The following is a 9,111-nucleotide window of genomic DNA, read 5'->3' on the forward strand; positions in this document are numbered from 1 at the left end:
CTGTCCCGGGAACCGAGGGGCCCGGCAGCGACCCAGACACATAAAGCCCCTGCCCTCGAGGGGCCGACACTGGTGGGGGAGGCAAATATTAAGCAAGTAGCTAAATATAAAATGTCCGGAGGTGCTAAGTGTTCTGGAAAAGACAGGTATCTTTACAGCTTCTCTGTGCATCTGAAATAACTCCAACATTAAGAGTTTACTTTCTCTTTAAAAAATCAGATATAATCCAGCAAGGTGACAGAAAGCAATCAAAAGTGCTATCACCCCAGGAGAGACTGTCCCCAGATTTCTCATCACCTGAGAAAAACGCAGCCTGGGATCTGTGTGAGCCACCAGCTCCCAGGTCTCTGGGGTGACGTCCTCGTCCGGATCTGTCTAGGACCCATTCCCTCCTGGGAACAGCCCTCCACGTTCCTCTTGGGACACGCCTTCCCCTAAATTCTCTCAGTCCCTGTGGTCTGCTTGAGGCTGCCCTCTCCCCCACAACCAGGCCGGGCACATGCCCCAGGCCTGGCCAGTCAAGGCACTGCATCCCCGGGGGTCAGTGGCTGGTTCAGGGACTGGCATGCAGTCTGAGAGGGGCCAACAAAACTTGACTCTAGATCTTGTTGGGACAGTAGGGAGAGAGACCACCTCTTTCCACTAGGACTGCTGACCCTACGCTGCCACAAGCTCAGGGAAGGGGGCCCAACAGAGCGATACAACATCGAAGAAAGCGGAGCCGAACGATGGAGAAAGATTCCCAGGGACAAAGTTGGGACAACTGGATCTGCCCCCTAACTCCAGGTTTCCCCTAACTCCAGGAGCTGAGGGATTCCTTTTCTGTTTTTCCTGAAGCCAGCTTGGGTTAGTGCAGGGTTTCCCACCCAGGGCATCTCCAGCCAGACAGTTCTTTGCTGATGGGGCTCTCCTGTGCTTTGCAGGATGCTGAGCAGCCCGCCTGGCCTTTACCCACCAGAGGCTAATGAAGAACCCCTCCTCCCCAAGTTGTGACAACCCAAAACATTCCCTGGGGGGCAAAACTGCCCCTGACTGAGAAACACTGAGTTAGCATTTCTGAACGTAGCGACTAAAAATTTCAGTCACTATCCTACCCCACTCCCCATTTTCCATTCTGCTCAACTCCTGGAAATTCCTCTGTGGAGACTAACCCGAGATCTTCTAAGAAAAGGCACCGGGCTAGAGAGAGGTGCAGGGAGCTGGAGAGCAGGGCTGGTGGCGGGTGGGGTGGCGGTGGGATGCGGGTGGGATGCTTACATGATACTTCGCTGCATGATGGCGGCTTCCGAATTCTTCCCTCCCCTCTCCTCCTCCACTCCTCCGCTCCGCTCCTCCTGAAACAGACATCCAAACACTTGGTGAGGATATTGATTGTGCGGAGATCAAAACACACACACCTCTGATGGGAGAAACTTCCACATTGCAAGGTGTGGGGCCATCGCTCTGGGGTACACTTGATTTGGTTTGAACTTCATGCTAACTGGAACAGCCTGCCTCATGGCCTGTCAAACGGACATTGTACATCTGCTTTAACCAATTAAAGGGTAGTAAGAATGCATTTACCAGGAGTAAAACACGTCCACTCTGAAGACAGAGGTAAACACCCCCCTTCCTACTACACCAGGCAGGTAGCCCTCCAGAGACAAGGCCCGTTCCCACGGCCAAGGCCATGCTGACTCGCTGTGCACACGCTCATCTTTTTTTTTTTCTTTTTGAAACCTTGAAGGAATGTACCCCTGGTCGTGTCTACTGTATGTTCTTTGTTCTAACAAGATGTAAACCTGTGCTGAAAACCAGGCTTCCCCGGAGCGGTTCCCCGGAGCTATCAGAGAGGCTGTCTTGCCGGCTAGCGTTCTCAGTCTGGCTCGAAGAATACTCTTTTCTATTCCTAGTGTAGATCATCTGTTGACTATTTGTGTCAACACCTCCTTTCAGAAGGAAAAAAGCCCACAAAATCAGAAACGTGAGTTCCCCTGTCAGGAAGAAACTCCTGTTTTTATGGACCAAAATGACATGCTGGTGAGATTTGTTAGTGACGTGAAAGTTACAAGTCAGAGAACAAGACAAGAAGCCTCCTCTTCCACACGGACCGACAAAAGGTGCTTGTAAGAGCCGCTCACTTTCCTGACCTCTCCATGGTGGTTATTCAGTACTTTTCTTGTCTCATACAGGGCATCAACCCCGTGTTCCCCGGACTGCGTTCAGAGTTTATCTTCCCAATCAGATGTGGGCTCTGGGGCCGGGGGGCTGTGCCTGGTTCACTCCTACCTCCTCCAAAACTTATTTCCCAACCTTCAGACATTCCTCGCAGCACCTCTGCAATTTCTACCATGCCAACATAAAACCTTTTTTTTCTACTTAATTACTTTTTCTGTGAAAGAGTCATCTTTTTACTAACTGGGGTGCTTACCAAGCAGCAGGCAGTATTCCAAGTCTTTATATGAATTAATTCATGCAAAACCTACTACAATTCACTATCGTCCTGATTTTACAAATGAGGCCACAGAAGCACAGAGAGGTAGAGTAATTTGCTTGAGGTCACACAGCCTAATGAGTTGCCAGGATCTGAAGCCAACTGTCTGGCTCCAGAGTCTGTGTCCTTAACCACCACCATTTTGAGGATGAGGAAGGTAGGAGCCCTTCTGGACTGGGATCAAGGAAGGTGGAGGCAGCCCCTAGACCTTGGGGCCGTTGAGGTAACAGCAACCGTGTAACAACGATAACGTCACCCTGAACCCCCAACCAAGCATCCTCAATTGTCATCCCCATTTCCCCAGTGAGAAAACTGAGGCACAGAAAGGCTGAATCACTTGCCCTGAATCATAGAGCTTGTAAGTGGCAAACGGAGGTTTTAAATTCAGACAGCCTGGCTCCAGACCCAAGGTGCCCTGCACTCCCAGTCTTGTCACTCCTGCAGACAGAAGAGCATCGCTCATCACAAACAGGAGACAGCCGCAAGAATAAAGAAAAAAGAACAAAACCAGATGATTAGGTTCTAGTTAAACAGCGTTGGCTGCCGGAGGCTCTGAGCCCAGGCCTAATTAGCCAAGTGCTGGAGAGGGGTGTGAAAGTCCGGGCACCAAACCAAGCCTTTCTCTTAAAGACAACCTGAAAGAGACTATGAAGTGATTCACTTTCTTATTACACCTGCCTTAGGGTTATTTAATATCCTACCTACACACCACCTTGTTTTCTTAGGCAATTTTGTTAATTTTTTTATTTGTGAAACACATATCAGAAAATGCCTCTAGGGTGGGGGTAGAGCTCAGTGGTACAGTGCATGCTTGGCGTGCACGAGGTCCTGGGTTTAATCCCCAGTGCCTCCGTTAAGGGGGAAAATTTTTTTTAAAAATTAAAATAAATTTAAGAAAAAAGAAGGAAACTGCCTTTATTGCTTAAAGCAGCATGCTGAAATAAACAAAGACAAAATGTCATGTCTGTAAACTACTTAAAATATTTCAGCAAATGCCTAAAGTTTGCTTTAAAATAATTCAGGTTTTTTTTTTTTTTGAGGGGGAATTAAGGAGAATACAGATGAAGTAAGAATAAATATATTTTGGTAATTCCTGGAGCTGGGTAATGGGTACATACAGATTCATTAGACTACTCTCTTCACTTCTGTGGATGTTTGAAAATTCTACAATAAACAATTTTTTTTCTGAAAATAACATGGTGTAAACACAGCAAAATGTTAACAACTGTAATATCAAAGTGATAGCACATTGTTATCCTAGTTGCTCTATAAGTTTTCCTGTAAGTTTGAAAAGGTTTATGAGTCAAACAAGAAAAAGTAACCTAAAATTGGGACCAAAAATAGAATTTGCATATACAACTCAAAGCTCAGAATTCATTAAAGTCAAAAGGGAGTGAATAACCCAGCTCCTCTTCCCCTCAAAACACTCAAGTATTATTAGGAGTCCCTCACTGTAGAAAGTTCTCACCTACCTAGTGCATGAATTCTTTGTAAATGTTGGCATCTTTTCTTCCCAGTTAGGGGGCCCCTGGATTCATTCCCACAACAAGGAAGAACAGAGCCTCACACAGAATTCACTGCACGTCTCCCAAGACTTTTGGTCTCTGGGGACAAACAGGAAAGGAAACCCAGTCCCTGGCTTGAAAAAGCTCTAGGGCCCCAATCTTGAAGATGTGCCAGGTCATCTCCAACAAAGGACAGACACAAAGACGGGAGTACACAAAGGAAGGAATGAGCAAATACACCAATTAACAAACTCCACTAAAACCCAGTCTCTTCATTCAAAGCTCAGGGCCCTGGCATTAAATACCATTTATTTGCTGATTTCTATCTCAGTTTCAAACGTCCTGTTCTCCAACCCCCACCCCTAAGTCTCCAGCCAGTTTCCTCTAGGAACCCAACTCCAAAAGTGTCCCCGCCCTTCCCTCAGTCTACAGCCCCAGTGGTTTGTCCCCACTCTTTTCACCGTCCCTGCTCCATCGCGTCCTCCCTCCCTCCGTTCACTGGGCTGGATTCTGGTGCACCGTTATCACCCATCATCGCTCACCTGCTCTCGCCTCCCTCCCTTCGTCTCCCACTGGGCAAAACCCCACTGCTGCCAATTCAACCCAACCCTCCAGCTACCCCGGACCGGCACCCGGAGAGCTGAGAGGCACTGGTCTCTGGGGTTCCTTTGGGCTGCGGTACAAGCCTCTCCATTTCCCCAGACCACGCAAGTCTCTCGCTCTCCCAGACTGGGTTTCACTCACCTTCACTTGGCTGAGGACAGGGAAGCAGTCGCGAGAAAGACGAGCTCCCGCAGCTTTATCTGCCTGTGGTGCCACTGCGCCTGCGCTCACCTGCGGCCTCCCAGCTGCGGGTACCACCACCCACCCACCTGTGCTCTCATCCAAGGCTAGACCCTCGACCTGCGCACCTGCACACCAGAGCTCGTGCCCCCTCCACCTCCTCAAGCCCCATGCTGTGTTATCACCTGCATCTTCAACTTCTCTACTTGATCATCCTTTTCAGTTAACAAATCTGCAGTGGTTCCTCCCATCTTAAAAGCAAAATCCAAAAAACCCCAAAAACCTTCTCTTGACCCCCATGCTCCTGCAACTATTGTCCCTCTTCTCTGCTCCCCTTTTCAGAGTCCTAGAAAGAACTGTCCCAAGGAACCGTCTCCAGTCTCTCTCCTCCCATCGCCACGAGAGCCTTCAAGTTCAAGTTTTCCCCCATCACTCAGCTGACCCAGCTCATCAAGGTCATTGGGAGCCTGGGGGCTGCTAAATCCAGAAGTGGTTTCTCGCTCCTCATATCGGCCTGTCAGCAGCATTAGAAACAACTGACTCCTTGCTCCACTGAAATTCTTCCTTCAAACCACACCCTCAGCTCAGCGTCCACTATTTCCTGGATTCCTGTGACGGTTCTTCCTCGGTAATTGTGGTGAGCAGATACGGGCCCCCAAAGATGTCCACAGGCAAATCCTACACCTGTGGGTATGTTACCTTACACGGTGGGAGATTCTGCAGATGCGATGAAGTTAAGGGTTTTGAGATGGGGAGGGTATTTCGGATTATTCAGGTGAGCCCAAAGTAATCACCTATCAGTGATGATAACTGATTCTTATAAGTAGAAGGAGGGGGTTAGAATCAGAGATTTGAAGATGCTATGATGCTGGCTTTGAAGATGGAGGAAGGGGCCATCAGCCAAGGAATGCAGGGGGCCTCTAACAGCTGGAAAAAGCAAGCAAATAATTTTTCCTGAAAGGCCCCAGAAGGAAAGCCCCCAGAAGGTATGCAGCCTTGCCAACACCTCGATTTTAGTGAAACCAATTTTAGACTTCTGTAAGACAATAAAACATGTACTGCTAAAGCCCCTCAGTTTGTGGTAATTTGTTACAGCAGCAACTTACTTTCTGTTGCGGTGCCCAAGGCCCAATCCCTGGGTCTCCTCTGTCCTATTTACACCTACTGCCTTGGAAATCTTACCCCGTTTGATGGCTTAAACATACTCTGTGATGGTGACCCCAAAATGTCTAACGCTGGCTGTGACTTCCCCCCTAAACTCAAGGACTCATTATTTCTAGTTTTCTATGCTAATTATCTCTCTCCAGATGTCTCAACATCTCAAACTCAATGAACCAAATCCAAACTCTTAGACACACATACATTTATTCCTCCTCCAATGTTCCCCATCTCAGCCTTGGTAGCTATTTTCACCCAGATGCGCAGGTCAAAAACCTCAGAGCCTACTACCTACCTATTATTTAACTACCAAACAAGTGACAATACCAAGTGCTGGGGAGGACATGGAGCAACTGGAACTGTCACACATTTCTGGTGGGAATGTAAAATGGTCCAGCCCACTGCAAAGCCCAACGGAAAGCTTGGCAGTTTCTCAAACAGCTAAGCACACATTTAGCATATTGACCTGGCAAGCCCATTCCTAGGTATTTACCCAGTGAAATCCTATGTTCACACAAAAACCAGTAAGCAAATGTTTACAGCAGCAGGTCTATGTATAATCACCAAAAACTGTATAAAAAAAAAGGCTTTCAATGGGTGAATGGATGAACAAACTGGCACATCATACGGTGCCTTTAATTGTTGGATAGTAGTCCATTGTAGAATGTTCTCAACTTTGTTTACGCTTACTTGGCCATAAAAAGGAACGCTCTAGTGACACTCTACAGGGGTGGGGTGGGATCCACGGCTGCCAGGGGGAAGAGCAGATTACATAGAAGGAGCACCAGGCATCATTTTTAGGGGTGATGGAACTGTTCTCTGCCGTGATTGTGGTGATCACATACCTCATGTTTCAAAATTTACAAAGCTATATACCAAAAAGAGTAAATTTTACTATCTGTAATTTTTTTTTTAATATTTAAAAAAATCCATGGTGGCCACTGACTCAGGTCCCGCTACTGCCATCCTTGGCCTGCTGTACTGGCCCCTCACTCTTTTTCTTCACAGCACGTAGCACAACCTGACTTTATAAACGAGAATCTGTCTCACCCTCTAGAGCAGTGCTTCGAACAGAACTTTATGCATGACAGAAATGTGCCTTATCTGCATTGTCCAAAAAGGTAGCCCTAGCCATATGTGGCTGCAGAGCATTTGAAAGGCAGCTAGTGCGACTGAGGAGCTGAGTTTTTCATTTGTGTCTAACTTAAATTTCAAGAGCTACATGTGGCTAGTGGCTGCTGTATTAAGTTGTGCAGGACGTAAATCTAAGTTCCATAAAGATAGAGATTTTGTCTATTTGTTCGGTGATACGGCCATAGGACCTAAAACAGTGCTAGTACCAGATGCACTGGCCCACACACACTCCTTTGATTACTAAAAATCGGGGTAACAAAAACATCCCTAACGAATTTAGGGTTTATAAGCAGGATCTTTCAGAACTGGAGACCATGGTAACAAAGAGCAATGTGAAAGGGTCTCTGGTGGTGAATAGTTTGAGGAGGACAGGCCAGGAGGCTCAAGTCTGCATTTCTTCTACTTCACAGAAGCTCACATTTCCTGACCTGTCTGCCCCTCTGGCCCCACCTCACCCCTATGAAATGTTTTACCCATTTTCCCTAAATATGCTACTCTCCCTGATGCTCTGAGGCTTAAAACAGCTCAACATCTTCCCAAAGACAACTAAGGAAGCTGAGAGAGGAGTGGGAAAGTGTCTTGTCTGGGGCCACACAGCCGGTCAAGGATGGATACAAGAAACGGAGGGTGCCGGTTCTGAGGACCGACCGGGATTCCTGTTTAAAATATCCCCACCCGACTCCCAGAATCTCTGCAAATAGAGGGGGTAATATGCAGAGGATCCTAAGAGATGAAATTAAGACATCTCACTTTACTAACACTCGTCCTTCCTGCCTTTTCCTCATGCCTTCTTCTCAGGCTACCTGGTAAGTCAGAGACTCAAAGGGGCTGAAATGGGGATAGAGGCCAAGGAGTGATGTCCTTAATCCCACTGTTTGCCGTCTCCCCTCACTGATCCCCCTGAGCTTTCAGACGCCAGCTCTCCTTTCCAAATGCCCCTCTTCTCCTGCCAAGTGCCCTCGCCCTTACCCCTGAAGACTCCCTCTCACTTAAGGACCTCAAAATCCTTCTCTCTTCCCTTCCCAAGCGCTAATGGCCTTCCCTCCACCCCGCTGAGCAACAGTAAGCCCGGACAGTTCAGCTACTCTGTCTTGGCCCCTGAAAATTTCTCTATGGCCCCACCTCTTTCCAGGCCTTGGCCCCCTTCTCGCTATCCAGCCCACCCCTTCATGGCTCTTCCCTTGGCTCCGCTCCCTCATCAGGCACACACAAGGCCAGACCTCTCCCCAGTTAGAAGTTTCCCTAACTTTCATTAAGACCTTTGCGTAGCCTGAGATCTCACCGTCGACTTCTCCCTGGCCTCACCCCCATATTTAATCCGGCCTACCTCTTAAAGCTGACCCGTCTCCTTCAACCCTTCCCCCGGCTCCACCCACTATTAAACTTTCCCCTAGCCCCACCCCCTTCCAGTTGAGCCCACCTTCCCCGGCCCTTGGAATTTTCGGATGGCCCCGCCCACTGACAGCTTTTCCCTGACCCCGCCCCCATCCCTCTCTAATCACGCCCCTTCAGGTAGTTCCGCCCCTCCAGGCCTCTCTTCAGACCTTGCACAGTCCAAGGGATCCGGCCCTCGTCTACCTTCTGCCTGGCTCTGTCCCTTCGGCGGACGCCGCGCCGCCCCGCCCCGCCCCCTCCAGCGGCCCACTGCTCGCACTCTCCCCTCCGCACCGCGCTTCCGGCTGCCTCAGCGTCCCCTACGTCCGCTCCTCTGCAGCCGACCGACCTGGCGAAGGCAGGAGCCCCAAGTTTACGACACGCGCGCCGTTCCCCAGCCCTCCAGCCCCGCACAAGCGGTGCCACTTGCCTCGCGCCGGCCCCGCGCGCCACTGTCCTGAGCGTCACACCCGGAACCGCCCGGCGCTACACGGCAGTCCCAAATTCGCGCCACGGCGTTCGCGCGCAGACTTCGGCGGGCCGGGGCGGGGCCGAGTCGAGGGGCGGAGCCCGGGCGACGTCCGCGGCCGCCGCCACGGGGAGGACGCTGGAAGTTGTAGTTTCCGGGACACGAGGCTGCCAGGAAAGAGGGTGAAGTGGGGCGAGCCCTCCCGCAGAGCACGC

The 9,111-nt window shown here is 49.7% G+C and overlaps 1 protein-coding gene across 5 annotated transcripts in view; it reads right to left on the bottom strand.

The window, feature by feature from the left end:
- LIG1 (DNA ligase 1) overlaps positions 1-8,986 on the bottom strand; it is a 37,066-nt gene extending 28,080 nt beyond the window's left edge. For 4 of the 5 annotated variants that reach the window (XM_031458993.2, XM_064489465.1, XM_031458992.2 and 1 more), the window contains exons 1-2: positions 8,858-8,964; positions 1,258-1,334 (exon numbers count right to left, since the gene is read on the bottom strand). In XM_031458993.2, coding sequence (XP_031314853.1) covers positions 1,258-1,274 — 17 coding nt within the window. In that variant the 5' untranslated portion in view covers positions 1,275-1,334; positions 8,858-8,964. Of the gene's footprint in view, positions 1-1,257; positions 1,335-8,857 lie in introns of all 5 variants that reach the window. The other variant, XM_064489466.1, reaches the window with a different exon arrangement.
- Positions 8,987-9,111: the final 125 nt, after the last annotated feature.

The sequence above is a fragment of the Camelus dromedarius genome, chromosome 9, assembly GCF_036321535.1.
Source record: "Camelus dromedarius isolate mCamDro1 chromosome 9, mCamDro1.pat, whole genome shotgun sequence".
In the NCBI taxonomy this organism is placed as follows: Eukaryota; Metazoa; Chordata; class Mammalia; order Artiodactyla; family Camelidae; genus Camelus; species Camelus dromedarius.